We start from the raw sequence: 23958 nt of genomic DNA, 5'->3' as shown, positions 1-23958 counted from the left end.
TCCCTGTAACTTGGCTTCTCGCAGTGAGGGAGCCGCCAGAAGGCCCTCAGCGCTGGACCTCAGTGTCCGGATAGAATGATGGGGATGGAGACGCTCCTTCAGTTATACTGGACTGAGGCCGTTTAGGGCTAAATGCAAGCAGCACTGGTAAAGGGGCAACCAGGAGCCTGCGCTCCCAACTGTTCCTTTGCGAGCATATCTTGCGCTCAGCAGCCTTTAAATTTGGCAATGAATGCTAGTGGGTTCCTGCGTGGATCCAACCCCAGCAGCACAGCTTGCCCCACGTATAATGGTGGCTTATGCCAGCCACACTTGTGAAGGCAGGGATCAGGAACACACTCTAAGGCTCTCAGCTGTTCCTTTGCAGCTTCAGTTTCATCTGATGTCAGGAGAGTGACAGGTGTGTGCCTGGATGGGGGGGTAGCAACTTTGTGGGGCAAATTAAGAGTCCTGGCAGGGCCAAAGGTTTGCCAGGCCTGCTGTATGATGTCCCAAAGTGGAATCTTTCAGGAGTGGCCCTGGTTCCTGGGACTGATTTAAAGTTTTGACTTTAGTTGTCTCTAAAGATGCAAATGGCCTAGGACCCAAATAGAGTGGTATCTCTGGTTGCGAACAGGATCCGTTCCAGAGCCCCGTTCCCAACCTGAGCAGAACACAACCCGCGTCTGCGTGTGCGCAGGTCGCAATTCGCCACTTCTGTGCATGACGTCATTTTGAGCATCTGCACATGCACGAGCAGCAAAACCTGGAACGAACCTGTTCCATTACTTCTGGGTCGCTGCGAGACGCAACCTGAAAAGATTTAACCCGAAGCGTCTTTAACCCGAGGTATGACTGTACATGGCAGACAGCCTCTCCCAGTACATCCGACCTGGGCTTTAAAATGAGTGGGGAGGCCCTGCTGGCCATGTCTGTTATAGGCACCCAGAACAAAGCCATCACAGCAATTACAGAACTCCTTCTCATTAGAGAGATGACTGGCCAGTATTCCTTTAGTCATCTTTTGAAAGCACTTTTTTCTCCCCCATCCTGGTTTCTGGAAGAAAGTGACCTAGTGCGCCGCATTCAGCTTCTTCCAAAATATTCAGAATTGACTGTGATGGTGCCGGCTGTGGAATACTTGGAAGTCAAATGGAATCCGTTCCAGGAGTCCGTTCGACTTCCAAAACATTCGGAAACCAAAGCGCGGCTTCTGATTGGCTGCAGGAAGCTCCTGCAGCCAATTGGAAGCCACGGAAGCCCCGTCAGACGTCCGGGTTCCAAAGAACACTCACAAACTGGAACAATCACTTCCAGGTTTTGATGATTCAGGAGCCAATTTGTTTGGGAGCCAAGGCGTTCAAGATCCAAGGTGCGACTGTACTACATATTTTGCAGTACAGTGGTACCTCGGGTTAAGTACTTAATTCGTTCCAGAGATCCGTTCTTAACCTGAAAATGTTCTTAACCTGAAGCACCACTTTAGCTAATGGGGCCTCCTGCTGCTGCTGCGCCGCCAGAGCACGATTTCTGTTCTCATCCTGAAGCAAAGTTCTTAACCTGAAGCACTATTTCTGGGTTAGCGGAGTGTGTAACCCGAAGCGTATGTAACCCGAGGTACCACTGTATAGTATTTTGTGTAGGATTCTGCCCTGTGATTGTCAGATGAAGAACGGTCTAGAAATAACGTTTATAATAATGATCAGTAATAATAAAACAGTCCCCAGCTGTGATGTGTTTGTTTGTGTGTGTGTGTGTGTGTGTGTGTGTGTGAGAGAGAGAGAGAGAGAGAGAGAGAGAGAGAGAGAGAGAGAGAGAGATACAGTGGTACCTCGGGTTAAGTACTTAATTCATTCCAGAGGTCCGTTCTTAACCTGAAACTGTTCTTAACCTGAAACACCACTTTAGCTAATGGGGCCTCCCGCTGCCGCCAGAGCACGATTTCTGTTCTCATCCTGAAGCAAAGTTCTTAACCCGAGGTACTATTTCTGGGTTAGGAGAGTCTTTAACCTGAAGTAAAGTTCTTAACCCAAGGTGCTTTTTCTGAGTTAGCGGAGTCTGTAACCTGAAGCGTATGTAACCTGAAGCATATGTAACCCGAGGTACCACTGTATATTGGTGCCTGGCATGCACCCCCAACTTAGGCAGAAATAACAAAAGGGCGTCTTACCTCAACTGCGACACTAGAGGAAGGCACAGGTGTGTACTGGGGGATGTAGGCTCCTTGCATAGCTGCTGCTGCTGGCATGTACTAGTGGGACGGAGGGAGAGTAGACGTCAAAAAGGCACAGGAGATGAGGGCAAAAGCCTCTCCGAGAAGGGGGAAGGGTAGAGGAGGAAGAAAACACTTACCGTGCCAGCACTGCTGAGGGACAGGTGGCCCAGCTGCTGAGTTAGGGGCCCCATCATGGAAGTGGGCTGGATGGAAATCGCATGGTCCATGGTAGGTGTCAGCACTGTGCCCTGCTTAGCAACAACGACAAAAGAGAGAGAGAAAGAGAGAGAAAGAGAGAGAGAGAGAGAGAGAGAGAGAGAGAGAGAGAGAGAGAGAGGTGTTAAAGAAAAAAATTGAGGGAACAAGGTAATGGAGAGAGGGAAGTGTCCATAAGGGGCCTGGAATAACTCATGGCAAAGGAGACACTGGCAGCAGTGAAAGATGGGGCTACCTTTGAAGGTGACCCGGAAACTACAATTAACCCAGAATGCGGCAGCTAGATTGGTGACTGGGAGCAGCTGCAGAGACCACATAACACCGGTCTTGAAAGACCTACATTGGCTCCCAGTACGTTTCTGAGCACAATTCAAAGTGTTGGTGCTGACCTTTAAAGCCCTAAACGGCCTCGGTCCAGTATAGCTGAAAGAGTGTCTCCACCCCCATCGTTAAGCCTGGACACTGAGGTCCAGCGCCAAGGGCCTTCTGGCAGTTCCCTCACTGCGAGAAGTGAGGTTACAGGGAACCAGGCAGAGGGCCTTCTCAGTAGTGGCGCCCGCCCCATGGAACGCCCTCCCATCAGATGTCAAGGAAATAAACAATTGTCTGACTTTTAAAAGACATCTGAAGGCAGCTCTGTTTAGGGAAGTTTTGAATGTTTGATGTTTTATCATGTTTTTAATATTCTGTTGGGAGCTGCCCAGAGTGGCTGGGGAAACTCCCAGCTAGATGGGCGGGGTATAAATTATTATTATTATTATTATTATTATTATTATTATTATTGAAGTGAAGTCCGAAGACGCCTCTGTGATTTAAAATAATTAGGTGGCATATACTGGCTGCAAGCCAGGGGTGAAGTTTTCTCTACATTCATCATGGTCCCCTCAGCTTTCTGTGTGCAGAGGATACCTAGCCAGCCTTGGGGAAAGAAGGTGTTGTCTAATATCCTGGACCAGAACTGGACATGGGCCTCAGGCTTTAGGTTGCTCTCTCATGTGATGCTTAGATGACTTTTTGCATCTCCTGCATTTGCAAAATACAAACTTCACGAACGTTTGATTTTAAACTGGCTCTTCTGCTCTGCATTCTGCATTCACGGCCTAGGACCCTCGTACTTACGGGACCGCCTCTCCCAGTATGCCCCACGGAGAGCCTCAAGGTCCATAAATAGCAACACCCTAGTGGTCCTGGGCCCTAAGGAAGTTAGATTAGCTTCAACCAAAGCCAGGGCCTTTAAACACTGGCTCCAGCCTGGTGGAACGCTCTGTCTCATGAGACCAGGGCCCTGCGGGATCTGATTTCTTTCCGCAGGGCCTGTAAGACAGAGTTGTTCCACCTGGCCTTTGGCTTGGAGCCCATTTGATTCCCTCCCCCTCTTTCTTTTTTCTTTTTCCTTTCTCCTGTGATGAGGCTGCATTTAATATTTTAATGTTTCAATATTTCAATGTTGTATTTTAATCTTGTTTTTAAGTTGTATTCATTCAACTTGTTTTTATTATTGCTTGTTAGCCGCCCTGAGCCCGGCCTTGGCTGGGGAGGGTGGGGTATAAATAAAAATTATTATTATTATTATTATCCAAGTAAGTTTCCAAGTAATGTTCCAAACAGAAAGGGTGTTACTTGCAAATAAAATGCCCTTAGACAAGAACTCTAGGTGGATATTATGGAAGGAAGGGTCTCACCGTGGGCGGCATGAGGTATGACTGATGGTGCATCCATGACGGGCTGTGAACCTACAGGGAGTAACAGAAGTAGATAGTTACCAGTAACACATTTCACTTAGTAATTCTTGAAAAAGCTCTTAATAGTCGGCCAGTCTTATTATCCCCATATCACTGATAGGGAAAGGGCTGTGAGATAAGTGGCTGAGGTGAGATTTGAAGCAAAGGCTTCCAGATTTGCAGCTCACACTCGTAGGCCCAAAACAGATCTATGACAGTAGATGTTTAAATCAAGGACTGTGCTGATTACATACAAAGCTGGGGGTAAGAGTAAGAGAGAAGTAAGTACCTGGTAGGAAGAAACAGGTGACGGGAGATAAGGAGAGAGCGCAGTCTGGGCAATCATCCTGTTGGGGGCCAGGCTGTAGGGTGTTGTGTAGAACCTGCAGAGGGCATGGGGAGAAATCGTTGAAATGCTTCATATACAGTGGTGCCCCGCAAGACAAATGCCTCGCAAGATGGAAAACCCGCTAGACGAAAGGGTTTTCCGTTTTGGAGGTGCTTCGCAAAACGAATTTCCCTATGGGCTTGCTTTGCAAGACGAAAATGTCTTGCGAGTTCCTGCAGTTTTTTTCCCCTCCCCCCTTTTTCTAAGCTGCTAAGCCGCTTATCAGCTGATCCGCTAAGCCGCTAATAGCGCTAAGCCGCTAAGGCGTCAATGGGCTTGCTTCGCAAGACGAAAAAACTGCTAGACGAAGAGACTCACGGAACGGATTAATTTCGTCTTGCGAGGCACCACTGTAGCTTCAGAGGAGGCTGAATGTACAGCCCTTCCCATAAGCTCACACATATGCAGATCTTATTCTGCCAGGTCTCCTTGAAGGCTATGGCCCGATCACCTACCAAACTATTTCTTGGTTACAACGTGAAGAAACAGGGAAAAGCAGAAGACATACCCATTTTGTAGCGCCGTTGTGGGGTCATAGGTCAAGGTCATCCCACCCTGCATGGAAATAGTAGACAGTTCATACGTGGCTCCTCCCATTCTCCTGACCCACCAAGATCCCAGCTCAACCAATCAGCAACTGCTTCTGTGCCTTCCTAGGGGCAGGTTTCAAGCCTCGCCCTGCTTAGTGGAACCTCTGATGATGCCACCTCAAGTAGCCTCCTGCAGCCAGCCAGGACCCTAAAAGCTGGGGCGGGAAAACTTTTCTGTCCAGTGTGCCAGATCTTAATCTCCCCAACCTATGGCAGGCCAAATTGGGCAGGTGGGTGTCCCCCTGCCAATTACCTGGCATCATAGTAATGTTCACCAATCCTGCACTTTGAAGCCCCAATTGTCGGGACTTCAAAGCACAGCACAGGGCTGTTTGAAAGCCCTTTGAAAGCCAATGTAGTGATACTCTTTATAACTCCAAAAATTGAAGGCTTAAAGAGCTCATGCAGGGCTTACATACAGCCCAGCACTGCCTGTTTGGTTTCTGGACATTCAAAGAGCAGTACTGGGAAGGAGGAGCGGTTTCCACTGACTGGAAACAGCTTTACCTTCCTTGATCAAAGCACACTCTCATCATTGACAGATGGAGGTGGGGGCGCACTTTGCTCCATCAAAGGAACAAAATGAGCTCACTTTAAGCTCTGAATTGAAGTTCCACTCTTACCTGCCCCACAGCTGACGTCGTGTATTATCTCAGGTGTAGGGCAGGTGGGCGTAGCTTCCAAAATATGGGGAGCACTGGCAGGCCCTGTTCGGCCTGTGGACTGGAGGTTCCTCACCCCTGTCCTAAAGAGACTGTCTAATCCCCAAGCCTGCAAAACCTATGGCCAGCCCACTAAACCAAAGGCCGTCCACCAGCCACATGAAATAGCCAGCCAGGAGTGTGACAGTCACTCTGTTTTTGCAGTTTCACACATGCAGCAAAATGTTCATACGGGATGGTTGTTGAGCTCTGGGCTGACTGCCGCATGTGGCTAACGGACTGGTCTCCGACTGTTGAAGCCTCCCCCCATTCCCTGCTGCCCCCTCCCTTACCGTGTCATTCTCCCGTGGCCAGGCTCGCCCGTTCTGCACGTATTTGCCCTGATTCTGGCGCTTCTTCTGGCCGCCATCAGCAAATTTGCAAAGCAACGGATCTGGAGGTGCTGCAAAGGGAAAGGAGCATTTTGTGAGGGGGAAATCACGACATGCCGTTTCCCAACTGCACTGCAATACAGGTCTCTTGAAAGACCTACTTTGGCTCCCAGTATGTTTCTGAGCAAAATTCAAAGTGTTGGTGCTGACCTTTAAAGCCCTGAATGGCCTCAGCCCAGTATACCTGAAGGAGCGTCTCCACCTCCATCGTTCTGCCCGGACACTGAGGTCCAGCGCCGAGGGCCTTCTGCCGGTTCCCTCACTGAAAGTTACACGGAACCAGGCAGAGGGCCTTCTCAGTAGTGGCGCCCGTCCTGTGGAACGCCCTCCCACCAGATGTCAAAGAGAAGAACAACTACCAGACTTTTAGAAGACATCTAAAGGCAGCCCTCTTTAGGGAAGCTTTTAATGTTTAACAGACCACTGTATTTCAATACTCTGTTGGAAGCCGCCCAGAGTGGCTGGGGAAACCCAGCCAGATGGGCGGGGTATAAATAATAAATTCTATGCTATGCTATGCTATTGGGACGCGGGTGGCGCTGTGGGTTAAACCACAGAGCCTAGGATTTGCTGATCAGAAGGTTGGCGGTTCGAATCCCCATAGCAGGGTGAGCTCCCGTTGCTCGGTCCCTGCTCCTGCCAACCTAGCAGTTCAAAAGCATGTCAAAGTGCAAGTAGGTAAATAGGGACTGCTCCTGTGGGAAGGTAAACGGTGTTTCCGTGTGCTGCTCTGGTTCACCAGAAGTGGCTTAGTCATGCTGGCCACATGACCCAGAAGCTGTATGCCGGCTCCCTCGGCCTATAGAGCGAGATGAGCGCGCAACCCCAGAGTCGGTCACGACTGGACCTAATGGTCAGGGGTCCCTTTACCTTTACCTTTATGCTATGCTATGCTATTCAAAACAATACAGCATTGGAAAAGCTTTATCGCTTGACTCCACGGCATGCAGAAAATTGCTCAGAGTTCTCCCTTGCTGTTTCTCACAAGAGCAGTCCACACATCCTCCTGAGACAGTCTTAGCTGCCAGGCTCCCAACCACCACTCAACCCTCACAGCCAATTGTGCTTCTCACCTGGGACCCCTGGAGGCGTTTTGATATATTTGCCATTGAAGTGCGTGATGATAGCTTCACACTTTTCTGTAGACTCCATCCTGGGGGAAGAAGCGAAAAGAAACCATTGGTGACGCTGGGCTGGGGAGGGTGTCAATGTAAGTGGAGGAGCCACACTTATTGCAAAGTTATAGTCCGCCTGCTCCTGGTCACGCTGAGATTCCTACAGATGTGAAGCAACAATGGCATAAAAAGCGGGGGGGGGGGGGGAGAGAGCTAATGCTGTTCTAGGTTGCATCAACAGAAGTCTAGTGTCCAGATCTAGAGAAATAATGTTGTTGTTGTTTAGTCGTTTAGTCGTGTCCGACTCTTCGTGACCCCCTGGACCAGAGCACGCCAGGCACTCCTGTCTTCCACTGCCTCCCGCAGTTCGGTCAAACTCATGCTGGTAGCTTTGAGAACACTGTCCAACCATCTCATCCTCTGTCATCCCCTTCTCCTTGTGCCCTCCATCTTTCCCAACATCAGGGTCTTTTCCAGGGAGTCTTCTCTTCTCATGTGGTGGCCAAAGTATTGGAGCCTCAGCTTCAGGATCTGTCCTTCCAGTGAGCTCTCAGGGCTGATTTCCTTCAGAATGGATAGGTTTGATCTTGCAGTCCATTGGATTCTCAAGAGTCTCCTCCAGCACCGTAATTCAAAAGCATCAATTCTTCAGCGATCAGCCTTCTTTAGCTCTATTCTGCCTTGGTCAGAATACTGTGTCCTGGAATACTGTGTCCAGTGTCACAAATTAAGAAAGATATTGACAAGGCTGGAACGTTTGCAAAGCAGGGTGGCCAGGATGATCAAGGGTCTGGAGGAATAGTTGATGGACTTGGGTATGTTAAGCCTGTTTAAAGAGGAGACTGAGAGGAGATATGATAGTCATTTTTAAATATCTCAAGGGCTGTCTCATTGGAAGATGGAGCAAGCTTGTTTTCTTCTCCTGTTCCAGTGGGTAAGACTGGAACCAATGGCTTCAGGTTACTAGAAAAGAGATTCCGACTAAACTTCAGAAAGAACATTCCGATGTGAAGAGCTGTCACCCACCTTCTCCCATTAGGGCTTCTGTGCCTGTAATGGTTGTGTGTGTGAGAGAGGAATTCAACAGTAATGCTTTCCCCCAAGAGAGATGTGTAGAGATGGAAAATCTCTAGTTGCTGGATTTCTGCTTGTCAGGAAAACTGCCCGGGGTTAGCTAGCAATCCTAAGTAGAACACTTCTATCTTATAATCAGTTTCTAACTCCTGTTAAAAGTGATTCAGTGAGCACATATGTAAATAAAAGTTAAGACAGCAATCAGCTTTCTATGTGACTTTACCAGAATCTAACCCACAGACAGGATTCTTAAGGACCCTGCTTGCAGATTCCACTTGGGAAAGTTGTTTAAGTGGTACATTCCCAATGAACATTTCTTTAAAACTGAATCCAAGAGCTCAATACTTAAGATTGAAACAGGCCTGGAAAGCCCAAATTACTGCGATTCATGCCATTTTGTTGACTGAGCACCTGTCTAGAATCGCTTTCATCTCCGGGCAATCAGATGCATCAAATCCAGGGCTGCAAGGAGCTGCTGCAAAGTTGGCGCGTGTCTATACACTGCTATGCTAAAACAACTGCACACATTATTATTCCCTTCTAGCTTTTAAGAGCTACTGGACTTGCAGTTCCTCATTCCCTGCCACAAGGGGGCGCAGGAGAATATTTGGCTAGGACAAACTGGAGGAGGATGCCAACTTGGAATTAGGTGTAAAACTATCCGAATTTCTCTCCTATCCCATCAGGAACAATGACGTCTGGTGCCACCAGCCGGCTAGAAAATAAAGTAGCCATTGTTAAGGTACAATTCCCAATTCTAATTTAGGGAATGGTGCAATCCAAAGTGGCCCCCTTGGGTATGTTGATGGTGAGAGAAAGCTGCAAGGTGGTCTGGTTGGAGGAGGATCCAGGCCCCATCTGGTGTAAAATGGAAACCTGGCAGCAGGGGGCATTGTAGGACAGAACAGGACAAGCTGTCCCAGCTGGTAGAGGAAGCAGGGAATGTGGGAACTGAGATGGCTGTGTCCACCCAGATGTGTCTGAGCAGATGAAGACCACCAGGGTTTGTCTGCCTAAAAGTACTTCTACAGCCTGGCAAATACCTTGCAGTGAGTTTGGCATTTGCAGAAAGGGGATTGATTGAAAAACTCAATACAGTGGTACCTTGGTTTACATTCCGGAAGTCCGTTCTTAAACCGAAACCATTCTTAAACTGAGGCGTGCTTTCCCTAATGAGCCCTCCCGCCAACGGTGCCCTTCCACCGTTCGGATTCCATTCTTAGACCGAGGTAAAGTTCGCAAACCGGGACACTACTTCAGGTTTTGCGGAGTTCGTAAACTGAATACAGTGGTACCTCGGGTTAAGTACTTAATTCGTTCCGGAGGTCCATACTTAACCTGAAACTGTTCTTAACCTGAAGCACCACTTTAGCTAATGGAGCCTCCTGCTGCCGCTGCGCCGCTGGAGCATGATTTCTGTTCTCATCCTGAAGCAAAGTTCTTAACCCGAGGTACTATTTCCGGGTTAGCGGAGTCTGTAACCTGAAGCGTCTGTAACCTGAACGGTCTGTAACCTGAAGCGTATGTAACCTGAGGTACCACTGTAGTTCGTAAACAGGGCAGTTCTAAAACCGAGGTACCACTGTATTGTGAGTCACACAGCGTGTTGCAATAAACCAGGGATGGGGCCTGTTGCCCCATAGATGTTGCTAGGCCCCAACTCCCATCAACCTCAGCCAGCATGCCCAATGGTTGGAGAGATAATTGAAGCTGGAATCCAGCAACCTCTAGTTTTCCTACTCCTGCACTAAACAATATGGCCACTGCATGTATGTGGGAAACAGACACAGGGATGTGGATCCCCTTGTTGAACATAATGCCTAGATCAGCTGAGAAGGAAAACTGCAGCCTTGGATAACCTTGTGGTCCAAGTGAGCAAGAAACAGACAAACCTATGTAACCTCAAGGTTAGATTACTGCAGTGTGTTACACAGGGCTGTCTCTTAAGACGGTTTGGAAACTTCAGCTAGTGCAGAATTCAGCAGCCAGCTTGCTCACCGGGGCAAGACAGTTTGAGCATATTACACCGATCCTGGTCCGAATGCACTGGCTACCAATTAGTTTCTGAGCCCAATTCAAAGTACTGGTTTTGACCTATACACCCTTAAAGGGCTCAGGACTGCAATACCTCAAGGACCACCACTTTCCATATGAACCTACCCAGACCCTGAGATCATCTTCTGAGGCCCTTCTTCGTGTGCCTCCTCCTCGAGACGTCCAAAGGGTGGCAACACGAGAACAGGGCCTTCTCTGCAGTGGCTCCCCATCTGTGGAATGCTCTCCCCAGGGAGGTTCTGCTGGCGCCTTCATTATACACCTTTAGGTGCGAGGCAAAAACGTTCCCCTTTAACCAGTCGGCCTTTGGCTGATTAACATCAGGTGCCCTTTTAAAATGTGTTGGGGAGCGGGGCGTTATTGGGTTGTTCTTTTTATTTTTATTATGTATTTTCTTTTTTATATTGTGTCTTCATGTTGTGAACTGCCCCGAGTCCTGTGGGTACAGGACGGTAAACTAATTTAATTTAATAATAATAATAACCATCCACACTAGGCCCTAGGAATAGGGCATCTATCGTATAAGTGGAAATGCAAACATTCCCCCAGGTGAGGGAGCGCGTGTTTGTTCAGCATATCTGCAAACCTTCCATACATAAGGGAGGGTTTGTCCTAGCAAGTCCCTGGACAAAAGCCCTTGTGGAAACAAACGCTTGGACAAAGGCGTCTAGGTCAAGACTCGGCCAGGTGTGGGCTTGCTAGCCTCTGTGTGGCCAGTGATTTCTGGGTCTCCGTGAAAGCAGAGCGGAGCAGCGACAGAGACAAGTGAGCACATGTCTGCATGGGAAGGTGCACAGACACGCCTGCCTCAGGGAGCATACCGGCACAAGCTGCCACCATTGTGTGAGGCGAGATCACAGGAGTTAAGAAGCCAGACCCCAGCAAGGGCTGGAGCACAAGGGAGTCTGCCTGTAGACAGAGAAACCCCGCCCTCCTGACCTGGCAAAGCCGACCCCCCGGCTGGTACCGCTGGCGTCGCGAAGGATGCGCGTGGAGATGACTTGTCCAAAGGGCTTCAGCATCGACTCCAATTCCGCCTCGTCCATGCCCAGAGGCAGGTTTGACAGGTAGAGGTTGGTGGGATCCTGCTCCTGTTGCTATGGAAACAAGAAAGTCAGGCTGTTGCCTAGCAATCGTCCATCCCGTCCCTGGGGACTCGTTCCTTTCAGGCCGCCCCTTCCCTACCCAAATTCGCAGCCTGCCTCAGCTCACGAGACTGGCCATTTCCCAACCTCAGTCATATCACAAAGACGCCTAAGAAGGAGGCAAGGCACAGAATTTGGTCCGTGATCACAGTCTGCACCCTGGAAAGCCCTGGAGAGAAACACACTACAGTGGTACCTCTGGTTACAAACTTAATTCGTTCCGAAGGTCTATTCTTAACCTGAAACTGTTCTTAACCAGAGACACCACTTTAGCTAATGGGGCCTCCCACTGCTGCCACACCGCCGCGGCACAATTTCTGTTCTCATCCTGAAGCAAAGTTCTTAACCCAAGGTACTACTTCTGGGTTAGCGGAGTTTGTAACCTGAAGCATTTGTAACCCAAGGAACCACTGTATTGGGATATTATAGAGCAGCTTAAGGCTTAGGATTTATGCGTATCAGAGGGGACCCATGATTTCATACAGAGAGTTGGCGCTCGTCCGAAGCTCTGTTCGGCCTGCTACTTTCTCCGGGAAAACGCACCCTTTACCGCTATAAACGGCAATCAGGTTGCTATTTCATAGATTCATAGAATTGTAGAGTTGGAAGGTAACCCAAAGGCCATCTAGTCCAACCCCTGCAATGCAGGAATAATGCAGGTTTGTTCCGATTCAGCTGCAAAGAGCATGTTTTCCAGGGGAAAGTTTCAAAACAGCCTGGACCTGTGCCTAGAAAATGTGGGACAAGTGGAAAACCAGAGAAGCAGAAGTATGGCTGAGCCCTCAGGCAGCAGGCAAGACAGCTATGTCTGTTGCATGCATGCATGCAAGTATTACACAGTGTGGACGATTCATTTGAAAACCCCATATATATATGCAAGCTGGGAAGCCTGCCCCAATCACAGTTCCCAAACACATGTACACATATGTTTAAAAAGACATGCTTGTTTTGTGCATGTTTGCTGCATTATGTAGGGAGCTGGCCTGGGATTTGAACTGCAGCCCAGAGGCTGCCCTCCGGTCTTCCCTCCTGGAGAAGGAAGGATTGGCATCTTCCCCCCTAGGTGCTGGGGCACAAGTCTTACCTTGGCCATCTGGGCCTGAACCCCACTGGCTTTGAGTGCAGTCACTGCCTTCTGGGCTGCTGTGGGGCTGTCAAAATCCACAAAGCCATAGCCTGCAGAAATCAAGGAGATGGAAATAAGAGGGCAGGCCTTACGTACCTTGTTTTGAAGGTGGAGAAACAGCCTGTGCAGAGAACCACTCAGCTTTCTACTAGTTAGCATGATCATAGGCACTCCCCCCCCCCCAATGTCTATGGCGTGGTAGACCCCTTTCCCTGACCTCCCCCCCACCATGCGCAAATGCGCGCACTTTTGGTGTGGTAGACCCCTTTCCCTGACCTTCCCACCATGCGCAAATGCGCACACTTTTGGCGTAGTAGACCCCTTTCCCTGACCTTCCCCCCCACCATGCGCAAATGCGCGCACTTTTGGCGTGGTAGACCCTTTTCCATGACCTTCCCCCCACCATGCGCACATGCGCACACTTTTGGCGTGGTAGACCCCTTTCCCTGACCTTCCCCCCACCATGCGCACATGCGCACACTTTTGGTGTGGTAGACCCCTTTCCCTGACCTTCCCCCCACCATGCGCAAATGCGCGCACTTTTGGTGTGGTAGACCCCTTTCCCTGACCTTCCCCCACCATGCGCACATGCGCACACTTTTGGCGTGGTAGACCCCTTTCCCTGACCTCCCCCCCACCATGCGCACATGCGCACACTTTTGGCGTGGTAGACCCCTTTCCCTGACCTTCCCCCCCACCATGCGCAAATGCGCGCACTTTTGGCGTGGTAGACCCCTTTCCCTGACCTTCCCCCCACCATGCGCAAATGCGCGCACTTTTGGTGTGGTAGACCCCTTTCCCTGACCTTCCCCCCACCATGCACACATGCGCGCACTTTTGGTGTGGTAGACCCCTTTCCCTGACCTTCCCCCCACCATGCGCAAATGCGCACACTTTTGGCGTGGTAGACCCCTTTCCCTGACCTCCCCCCCACCATGCGCAAATGCGCACACTTTTGGCGTGGTAGACCCCTTTCCCTGACCTCCCCCCCACCATGCGCACATGCGCACACTTTTGGCGTGGTAGACCCCTTTCCCTGACCTTCCCCCCACCATGCGCAAATGCGCGCACTTTTGGCGTGGTAGACCCCTTTCCCTGACCTCCCCCCCACCATGCACACATGCGCGCACTTTTGGTGTGGTAGACCCCTTTCCCTGACCTTCCCCCCACCATGCACACATGCGCGCACTTTTGGTGTGGTAGACCCCTTTCCCTGACCTTCCCCCCACCATGCGCAAATGCGCACACTTTTGGCGTGGTAGACCCCTTTCCCTGACCTCCCCCCCACCATGCGCAAATGCGCACACTTTTGGCGTGGTAGACCCCTTTCCCTGACCTTCCCCCCACCATGCGCAAATGCGCACACTTTTGGCGTGGTAGACCCCTTTCCCTGACCTTCCCCCCACCATGCGCAAATGCGCGCACTTTTGGCGTGGTAGACCCCTTTCCCTGACCTCCCCCCCACCATGCGCACATGCGCACACTTTTGGCGTGGTAGACCCCTTTCCCTGACCTCCCCCCCACCATGCGCAAATGCACGCACTTTTGGCGTGGTAGACCCCTTTCCCTGACCTCCCCCCCACCATGCGCAAATGCGCACACTTTTGGCGTGGTAGACCCCTTTCCCTGACCTCCCCCCCACCATGCGCAAATGCGCACACTTTTGGCGTGGTAGACCCCTTTCCCTGACCTTCCCCCCACCATGCGCAATTGCGCGTACTTTTGGCGTGGTAGACCCCTTTCCCTGACCTCCCCCCCACCATGCACACATGCGCGCACTTTTGGTGTGGTAGACCCCTTTCCCTGACCTTCCCCCCACCATGCGCAAATGCGCACACTTTTGGCGTGGTAGACCCCTTTCCCTGACCTCCCCCCCACCATGCGCAAATGCGCACACTTTTGGCGTGGTAGACCCCTTTCCCTGACCTCCCCCCCACCATGCGCACATGCGCACACTTTTGGCGTGGTAGACCCCTTTCCCTGACCTTCCCCCCACCATGCGCAAATGCGCGCACTTTTGGCGTGGTAGACCCCTTTCCCTGACCTCCCCCCCACCATGCGCAAATGCGCACACTTTTGGCGTGGTAGACCCCTTTCCCTGACCTCCCCCCCACCATGCGCAAATGCACGCACTTTTGGCGTGGTAGACCCCTTTCCCTGACCTCCCCCCCACCATGCGCAAATGCGCACACTTTTGGCGTGGTAGACCCCTTTCCCTGACCTCCCCCCCACCATGCGCAAATGCGCACACTTTTGGCGTGGTAGACCCCTTTCCCTGACCTTCCCCCCACCATGCGCAATTGCGCGTACTTTTGGCGTGGTAGACCCCTTTCCCTGACCTCCCCCCCACCATGCGCAAATGCGCACACTTTTGGCGTGGTAGACCCCTTTCCCTGACCTCCCCCCCACCATGCGCAAATGCGCACACTTTTGGCGTGGTAGACCCCTTTCCCTGACCTCCCCCCCACCATGCGCAAATGCGCACACTTTTGGCGTGGTAGACCCCTTTCCCTGACCTCCCCCCCACCATGCGCAAATGCGCACACTTTTGGCGTGGTAGACCCCTTTCCCTGACCTTCCCCCCACCATGCGCAATTGCGCGTACTTTTGGCGTGGTAGACCCCTTTCCCTGACCTTCCCCCCACCATGCGCAAATGCGCACACTTTTCATTACCTTGCAGTGCCACACCCTCCAGCATAGCACAGATGAATTCTGAGTGGGCAATGCTGAGCTTGTGTTACCTGGCTAGTTAGCAAACATTGGCAGGGAAGCAAGGGAGGGAGAGCCTGCCTCTCACTGTCAGAAGAGCGATTCCCCTTCCCTTCTCCAAGCCTCTGTTCTGAGTGGATGCTGCACCCTCCCTCCCCCCCCCATCCCATCCCATCCCTCAGCAATGTCTGGCATGTCAGGAATTCCACTCCCCACCCCACCCCCCCACTGGCACCTCCCTCTCACACAGATAACCCAGCCCCACCTCCCAGACAGAACCAATCTTCCCCCAGAAATTTGGCTCCAGAATCGAATTCTCATCCTTTCCTCGCCCTTGCCCCTCTTTCCTTTCCAAAGTTGTGAGCCCCCTCCCTGCCAAACCCGCACCCCTTGAGATTGAGTGAACTTGTGCAGGGAAAGGTATCTTCTTGGGGAGAAGGCTCGGTCCCAAAACCGCTCGATGCAATCGGGTAAAGGATGCAGTGAAGCACTCCAGCCTCTTAGCTCTCCCTCTCTGAACCCACAAGCAAAACCCCATCTGCCCCGAGCTGCGATTCCAGCCCCATACGCCCTTTCCTTCTCAACGCTGCAGCACTGTGCCCCCCTCACCCAGTTGGCAGCACACCCCACCCCCAATCTGCACTTGCCTTTGCATTTGTTGGTCATTTTGTCCAGGATGGCCTTGGTGGAGACAATTTTGCCATATCTGTGGGGCACAAAGGAACATGGTGGAATTAATGCCGTTGCTGTTAATAACCAACATCCAAAAATATGCCACATCCTTCCTTCCTTCCCTGCTGAGCAGCCCAATAAGCTCCAAGAGTCTAGTGGTTTGTGCAGGCTTGATCGATCCCCTGGGGAGAAATCCGAGATAGTGCGACATTTCTGAACAGGCCTCAAAAGCCAGCCTAGAAATCATGTCTCTACCGGGTAAGGCCTTGCCCTCTTCTAGAAATCCAAAGAACATTAATACATTCTGCAGGCGATGCTTTCCCCCCAACACTAGAATTCCTATTGTGCAACTGCTGAAGGTGCGGTTTAGGGGAGGAAAAGTGGCAGGCAACTAACAGCTCCTGGACAGAGGCCTGACTATGGGCCAAATGTCACTTTACATGGCAGGCAGGTTTGCTGCTGGCTAGCGGGGCTGGGCGATGTTGGGTTTTCAACATTGCAGTGTATCACCAGTCAAACACAATATACCCCAATGTTGAAAAAAGCTGCATTAGCTCCAGCCGGTGAGATACTGGGTGAAACCGCCGCAGCTCTCATTGTGGGAGCTGAAGCGCTTTCACCCCAGCGCCTTGTGGGCTGTGGCCAATACAGCTGGCCCCAGCTTGCTGCTCAGCTGGGGGGCGGAAAGCTCCTGCCCCCAGCTGAGTGAGCCCTGAGGCCCCTGCTGCTCACGCTGGAGCAGCAAGGACCTTGGGGCTCCTCGGCCAAGATCCCTCTGCCTTTGCTGGCATGGGGGGCGGGCAAGCTACCTTGCCCACTTGCTCCCCACACCCCAAAGATGGACCAAGTGGCAGTAGCCAAGCATACGGAACCTGTCAGGCTCCGTGCATTTGACTGCCTTCGCCCGTGAGGGTGCACTGTCTCTTTCCTCCGGTGGGGGGGGGGGGTGTGCGTCGTTCATCCCAGGAGGAATGACACAGCCCACCCTCCCGGGCGAAGTCCACAAGGCGTGGGGTACAAAGCCATCCTATCCACACCTTGCGGAGAAGGGCTGCTGGAGGCTGCTGGCGAGCGCTGGGCCTGCCAGCAGCACCAAAGAGCCCCTACACCGCTGCCATCCACCGGGAGGGTGGGCTACATCTTTCTGGGAGGAAAGGCGCAGCACACCTCCTGGAGAAGGCAGCCAGGTGGGGTCAAACTGCTCTCAGCTGGGAAGGGTGGGCTTCACACTTCCCAGCCCCAAACCCCCTCCTACTGGCATGCAAGCAGTCCCTCTGTCTCCAGCAGCCAGCTAGTTTGTCTCTCCCTCAGCTCGCTGGGTGATGGAGGCAGAGGGACTCAAGAGCGGTGATGGTTTCGCCAGCAATATACCACTGAGTGAAGCTGTCATCACGGCCTGCTCCCACATACCGGTCCTGGGCGATATAGTGATATATCACCCAGGCCTACTGGCTGGTCATATGTCTGCTGGTGAAGACTCCCAAAGTCTGAAGTCTGTAAACGTGTAATGGGTATGTGCCAGGGAGTTCCCCTTAAAATGTTACAGGTGCTGATTAGGAAAGATATGTCACTGTCAGGTGGTGGACTCATTATCCTGGCACACCACACGAAGGGAGGAGGGCTAAGCCAGGGTGAGCCCTAAAGGTGGTGATGGATAACTTTGAGGCAGGTTACCAGTGACAACACAGCGCAAGTCGTGCCCAGCAAATAGGTGGCAACAGGGAGAAGGAGACTTCTAGACCAGCAAATGCCAAATTCAAGCGTCTTAATTATGATTACCTTGCATAATATATTCTGCTTTTCTGCCTGCTATGAGGGAGGAACAAGGAGTGATGTGGAACACCTAAGAGAGTTGCCAGCCAAAGCAGAATAAATTATGCGAAGCAATCAATGTATGCAAATTAACAAAACTCAAGGTTTTAAAATTGGACATTCCCTGGTGTAGAAGTATGGGGGTGCTGCTGTTGCTTTTAAAAATCCCTCACCAGATATTAAAAACCCACTGTTACATGATATGATCGCAGACATTTAGAACACACAGAGTTCAGATTGTAGCTCTTATGTATATCCAGTGCAAACATGCAAATTGCCTTTATAGCGATCTGCTTTAAAATAATCAGAACATTAAAAGTGCCTTAAATGGGCTGCCCATCCTCCCAGGATGCCCCAAGGCAAGAATAAGAAAGCCCCGGAGCTATTGAAAATTGTCTTTAACAATGCTGGGGTTGACTCCTCTCTGGCCAGCAAAGTTTTGTACCTCTTGAACCCCTCCTCCGAAAGAGAAGCATTTCTTCCAACTACTGTTATATGAAGTGAGGGTGCCGTCCAGTCTCAGGCATGGTTATTGAGAAGTAATTCCCACTGACTTCAGCAGGAGATTCACCCTGGGTCGCTGCCTTACAGACACAAAGCGCTTATTTAGAAAGTGTTACTCCCAGCTTAATGTATACAGGATTGCAGCGCTTAAACATCTCCAACCTATTGCAAAAACCCGGTGTGAACGCAACCACCAATAACCGGTCAGCCTTTCTCAAAGCAGGCGACTGAGTCCGATACTCCTTCCCCTCCCCCCAACAATGAACCCTTCAGAGTCCATCCCAGCTGCCCCCTCCAACCCCAAACTGCCCCCCCCCCACCACCAATGCTTCCTGCTCACCCTGAGCAGGATTTCCTGCCCAGGAAAGGACAAGCCCAGGAAATCCGACCGGCGCCAAGAACAGCCAAGTTCTGGCGCCTCCCAGCCAGCACACAGGGGAATCCAGCTGCAGGATTTCAAGAGCAGGACGGATCATACTGAACGCTGTGGTTGCAGCGATGAGATCTCAGGCTTGGGGAGGGCGGTGGTGGCGGAGGCTGCTGCTCTGCAGATGTGGGAACCCGAGAGGCGGCAGGGGCACTGCACGCAAGTGATGCAAGGCAGTGGCAAAACCAGGAATGCAACCCACAATCCTCAGCTCCAAGCCACTACCAGCATTCGACTTCTAGGCCCCATTCCCTTCCCCATCTCCTCCCCGCCCCCTGCTCACAAGCAGCTTGCAGATATCCCTTCCCTCACACTCAGCCCAGGCAGATTCCTGGTTTTGAAGGAGGCGTGTTTGTCAAGTGTGGCTTTGGGGCCAGATCCAGCATTCCAGGCTGGGGTGAGCTGAGGTAAGAGAGGAACAGCCCCCTGCCCGCCCCTCCTAGCCACTTAGCTTTAAGCACTCTAGCCTATTTCAGTCTTCTCCAGGCAAGGAGAAGTGGGATCGGGCAAGCTATGGCAGAGAACATAAATACACAGGCGTCTCTATGTCAATACATAACTGCAGTACTCTCTCTGTGAATGCGCACACTAGTAGGCCCCCTAATTGCCACCGCCTCCCAAAATCCCTTGCAATAATCTTTACTTGGGGTACAGCTATCTTCACATGGCCACTCATGAGATCAGGGGTAAGCCAAAGAAATGACGTTTTCTTGCCATTCAGAGTTAGGGTATTAGACAGACTACTGCTGAGCCCCCAAAACAGGACGGCAAAGCTGGAACAACTGGAACTGCTGTAGCTGTTATTGGGCTTATTTATGAAAGTGAGGAGGAATTAAAGAACCTTTTAATGAGGGTGAAAGAGGAGAGCGCAAAATATGGTCTGAAGCTCCAAGTCAAAAAAACAAAGATCATGGCCACTGGTCCCATCACCTCCTGGCAAATAGAAGGGGAAGAAATGGAGGCAGTGAGAGATTTGACTTTCTTGGGCTCCAAGATCACTGCAGATGGTGACAGCAGCCACGCCTGCTTCTTGGGAGAAAAGCAATGACAAACCTAGACAGCATCTTAAAAAGCAGAGACATCAGCTTGCCAACAAAGGTCCGTATAGTTAAAGCTATGGTTTTCCCAGTAGTGATGCATGCAAGTGAGAGCTGGACCATAAAGAAGGCTGATCGCCGAAGAATTGATGCTTTTGAATTATGGTGCTGGAGGAGACTCTTGAGAGTCCCATGGACTGCAAGAAGATCAAACCTCTCCATTCTGAAGGAAATCAGCCCTGAGTGTTCACTGGAAGGGCAGATTGTGAAGCTGAGGCTCCAATACTTTGGCCACCTCATGAGAAGAGAAGACTCCCTGGAAAAGACCCTGATGTTGGGAAAGATGGAGGGCACAAGGAGAAGGGGACGACAGAGGACAAGATGGTTGGACAGTGTTCTTGAAGCTACCAGCATGAGTTTGACCGAACTACTGGAGGCAGTGGAAGACAGGAGTGCCTGGCGTGGTCTGGTCCAGGGGGTCATGAAGAGTCGGACTAAACAATAACATGTCCTTGGAGCATTGATGATGGGTAACAAGATTGCCCGAAGGTCATCACTGGCAGGCAGGCGTCCCTTCTGGCAGGGCCCCAAAAAAGATTTCAAGGAAGGGGCCGGCCCCCCTCAAAATTCCCTGGCAGCCATGTGCGCACTCCAAGAGGTGTGCTTGTGTCACACTGCAAACCACGGGGCATGTGCACAACACATCAGCGGGGTGTGCTGATGTCTTGAGTGCAACCCCCTTCCCGCAGCGTCTGCACGCAGCCTGCTGACATCGCACAGCCCCGGCTCCCTCAATCGCGGGGGCAAGGAGGTGCGCTCACCAGGAGGCATGTTATGCCACAAGGGTTGCAGGGTCTCAAATATGGGTTGCTTCCAGACAACCTGCTTATGGAGCATTCATCCTGATTTGCTTGCATAGAGTTTGCTGGGAGGCTATGTGACACTGCATCAAGTAATTGCTATAGTGCACTTTCCAGTGGGTTATCCTGGCATTTTCCTTTCCACAGTAAATCTGATTTTGGGGTGGCGGGGGCAAGGGAGTGGCTTTGTTATAAAGGTAAAGGGATACCTGACCGTTAGGCCCAGTCACGGACGACTCTGGGGTTGCGGCGCTCATCTCACTCTATAGGCCGAGGAAGCCGGCGTTTGTCCGCAGACAGCTTCCAGGTCATGTGGCCAGCATGACTAAGCTGCTTCTGGCGAACCAGAGCAGCGCATGGAAACGCCGTTTACCTTCCCACAGGAGCGGTACCTATTTATCTACTTGCACTTGATGTGCTTTTGAACTGCTAGGTGGGCAGGAGCTGGAACCGAACAATGGGAGCTCACCCAGCTGCGGGGATTCGAACCACCAACCGTCTGATCGGTAAGCCCTAGGCCCTGTGGTTTAGACCACAGCACCACCCGCGTCCTAAATAAATATATAATCATAGTTAAAATAGCTTGTTGTGCATGGAGGTGCTCCCCTTCACGATGGGTTGGTGGGGAGTGTAAAACCTGGACTGGAGGTCAGGATACATCCTCACATTTAAGGACTGGGCCTCATTGGAAAGGTGCAAACGGCACGGCCGAAAGCAGTTTGTGCTTCTTCTAGCCCCATGACTTCTCCACATGGAGCACCTTCAATGGGCCAGGAGGCAAAGTGCCAGCCAACCTATCCACTGATGACTTGGCTCCAGTTTAGTTGAAGGGAGGAGCGAGGCAAAGGTGTAGAGAGTCAAGAGGGAAAATAAACTAGAAGAGAACACACACACAAAAAGGCAACGGGAGATCTGTAGGCAGCAGCAGAATTGCTCTAATTCTCTGTTTGCTCTAATAAGCAAGCATGACCTGGATCTGCCCTGACCTGACCTACTGTAACTAAGGCTTTCTTACTGATTTAGCGGATTTCCCTATAGCAACCTCCTTTGGCCACAACCAACTCCCAACCCCTAATTCTCTATCCTTTCGATCCTTTCTCCTCCTAATCCACACAGAATCATAGAATTGAAGAACTGGAAGGGACCCTGAGGATGATCTAGTCCGATCCCCTGTAATGCAGGAAGATGCAGCTGTCCCATACCGGGACTGAACCTGCAATCTTGGTGTTATCGGCACCACGCTCTAACCAGCTGAGCTATCCAGCATGCTGTCAGTTGCAGTGATATTACTGGATCTCTTGTCATTGTTGCTTCCCCTAAAATCCCTCCTGTTGGCCCATGAGGTCCTGCTGGAACTAACTTAGTAGCCCCCACCCCTTTTAAGCATAGGAGGAATCTCTGAAAGCCGTTTACTGCCGATGTCTGTCTTGCAGGGAATACGTTTTGGGCGGCTTAAATGCTAATGCCTCCATTTGAGAACCCTGACCTTAGAGGGGCTGATGAAAGCATCTTCTCTAAGACTGGGGTTTTCACTCGGGTTGGGGAGAGGTTGCCATGGAGACGGTTGGGAGGGCAATAAATTATTGACCCGGTTCTTTTCAGCTTCCGTTTACAGCATGACACTGCCCTCCCGTGTCTCTTCGTCCCAGTAACTTACGGTTGGCACAGCTTGACAAGGTCCTGGTCTGTGGTACCCGGGTGCAAGCCCCGGATGTAGAGATTTGTTTTGCTCAGCTGGTCCCCTCCGCCGCCTCCGCCGCCTGGCCCGCTGCTGCTGCTGTTGTTGTTGCTGCTGCCACTGGGACTTGTGGGTGCCATCTGCTGGGCCACTGAGACATAAGGCTGCAGGGCAAAGGAAGAGAACAAAATGAGGGTCTGGGACTGCAGACGAATTACAGGGAAAGGTCAAAAAGATTTAGGGCAGCATATAGGAAACTTGCTAATAGGACTAGACTTCCAAGGGCATGGAAGGAGCAACGTGGAACCCAAATCGCCCCCACTCAGCTCTTTCTTTCACTTTCTCTTAAACTTTCTAGGGTATATTAAAAAAGTGAGCTGCAACTGTGAGATCCATGTGCAGAATGCCTTGCAGAGAGAGGGAGTTGGTAGAAGACAGAAGGCTCAATTGTCTCCTTTTTGCATAAGCTCTCTGAGGTGCAGCCAGTCTTGGACAGCATCAGATAAAGAGGCTTTTGGGACAAAGATGACAGGGCTAACCAGCATTTCCTCTCTTCTTCCACCCCTACTTTAAAATCAACCAACCGACATGCATTTGTGAGACCAGGGCGGCCTATGCCAAGTTTGCTTCAGGGAGCTTTGAGTCCTTCTCCCTCATACCACCCTTCCTGGCCAAAAGAGGTCCCTGATCAATTGCCTTCAGTCCCCTGATGGGGAGAAGTAAGGAGGTTTCCTCATCCAGGATTATCAGAAGTTCCACCCTCCCAATGGATCTTAACCCCTGAATGCAACAAAAGCCCCCCAACACTGCCACCATCAGAGAAGAGAGCACAAAAAGGAAGGGGAAGCTGCCTCTCTACCATTGGCCAAGCCACCTTTGATGTCATAATCACGCCAGTCAACAAGCAAATTTAGTTGGAACATTCTCATCTCGGCGGGTTTGTAGACAATCCTTTTCTTTAACTAACAAAAGACTTTCTCAGTACCCTGAACAATTTATTTTTATTACTATTGTTGCAAAAATCTAATAAGTTAGCACGTCCATTCTTATTGGTGATTGCTATGTACAGCATTATTCCCTGATACCAAAGGTGCTTCCAGATGGGTTTTCATTGTGAGATGGGTACTCCTCAGGCAAGCAAATTTTTCACAGCATCCACACATCATTGACATCAAAATGCCAGCCTGCATTTCCCCCATTTAATCGAGATTTACCCCTTTGAGGAAAACACTGATAAAGTTTATTTTTTAAATTGCTTACAGTATCTGAATGTCCCATTTACAAAATTCAGCATAAGCCACACATCCCCTCCTGCCCATACCATTTTGATCTTTTCTTTTTTTTAAAAAAAAAAAAGCTCTTCTGCTACACTGTTCCAGCCCCTTTGAATGTGTTATGATGCTTTTGGCAGTAAACTGGGGTTCATACAAGTGAATTCAACACTCATTTCCTCTTGCCAGTCAATCCTAGGAACTGTACTTCTATGAAATAGGGTTACGGACAACAGTATTCTCAGAACACCACCAAACAACAATTTCCAG

The 23958-nt window shown here is 50.9% G+C and overlaps 1 protein-coding gene across 3 annotated transcripts in view; it reads right to left on the bottom strand.

Annotated features, from left to right (window-relative positions):
* RBMS2 (RNA binding motif single stranded interacting protein 2) overlaps nucleotides 1-23958 on the bottom strand; it is an 83054-nt gene that overhangs the window by 5609 nt on the left and 53487 nt on the right. For 2 of the 3 annotated variants that reach the window (XM_079966402.1, XM_079966404.1), the window contains 11 exons: nucleotides 22397-22581; nucleotides 16075-16133; nucleotides 12676-12767; nucleotides 11386-11543; nucleotides 7276-7355; nucleotides 6104-6213; nucleotides 5028-5074; nucleotides 4421-4514; nucleotides 4093-4143; nucleotides 2332-2442; nucleotides 2150-2230 (listed from right to left, as the gene is read on the bottom strand). In XM_079966402.1, coding sequence (XP_079822528.1) covers nucleotides 2150-2230; nucleotides 2332-2442; nucleotides 4093-4143; nucleotides 4421-4514; nucleotides 5028-5074; nucleotides 6104-6213; nucleotides 7276-7355; nucleotides 11386-11543; nucleotides 12676-12767; nucleotides 16075-16133; nucleotides 22397-22581 — 1068 coding nt within the window. Of the gene's footprint in view, nucleotides 1-2149; nucleotides 2231-2331; nucleotides 2443-4092; nucleotides 4144-4420; nucleotides 4515-5027; nucleotides 5075-6103; nucleotides 6214-7275; nucleotides 7356-11385; nucleotides 11544-12675; nucleotides 12768-16074; nucleotides 16134-22396; nucleotides 22582-23113; nucleotides 23361-23958 lie in introns of those variants that run through there. The other variant, XM_079966403.1, reaches the window with a different exon arrangement.

This window comes from Podarcis cretensis (assembly GCF_951804945.1).
Source record: "Podarcis cretensis genome assembly, chromosome: 2".
Taxonomy (NCBI): Eukaryota; Metazoa; Chordata; class Lepidosauria; order Squamata; family Lacertidae; genus Podarcis; species Podarcis cretensis.
The sequence above is the reverse complement of the archived record's forward strand: the minus strand, read 5'-3'. Positions and strand labels throughout refer to the sequence as shown.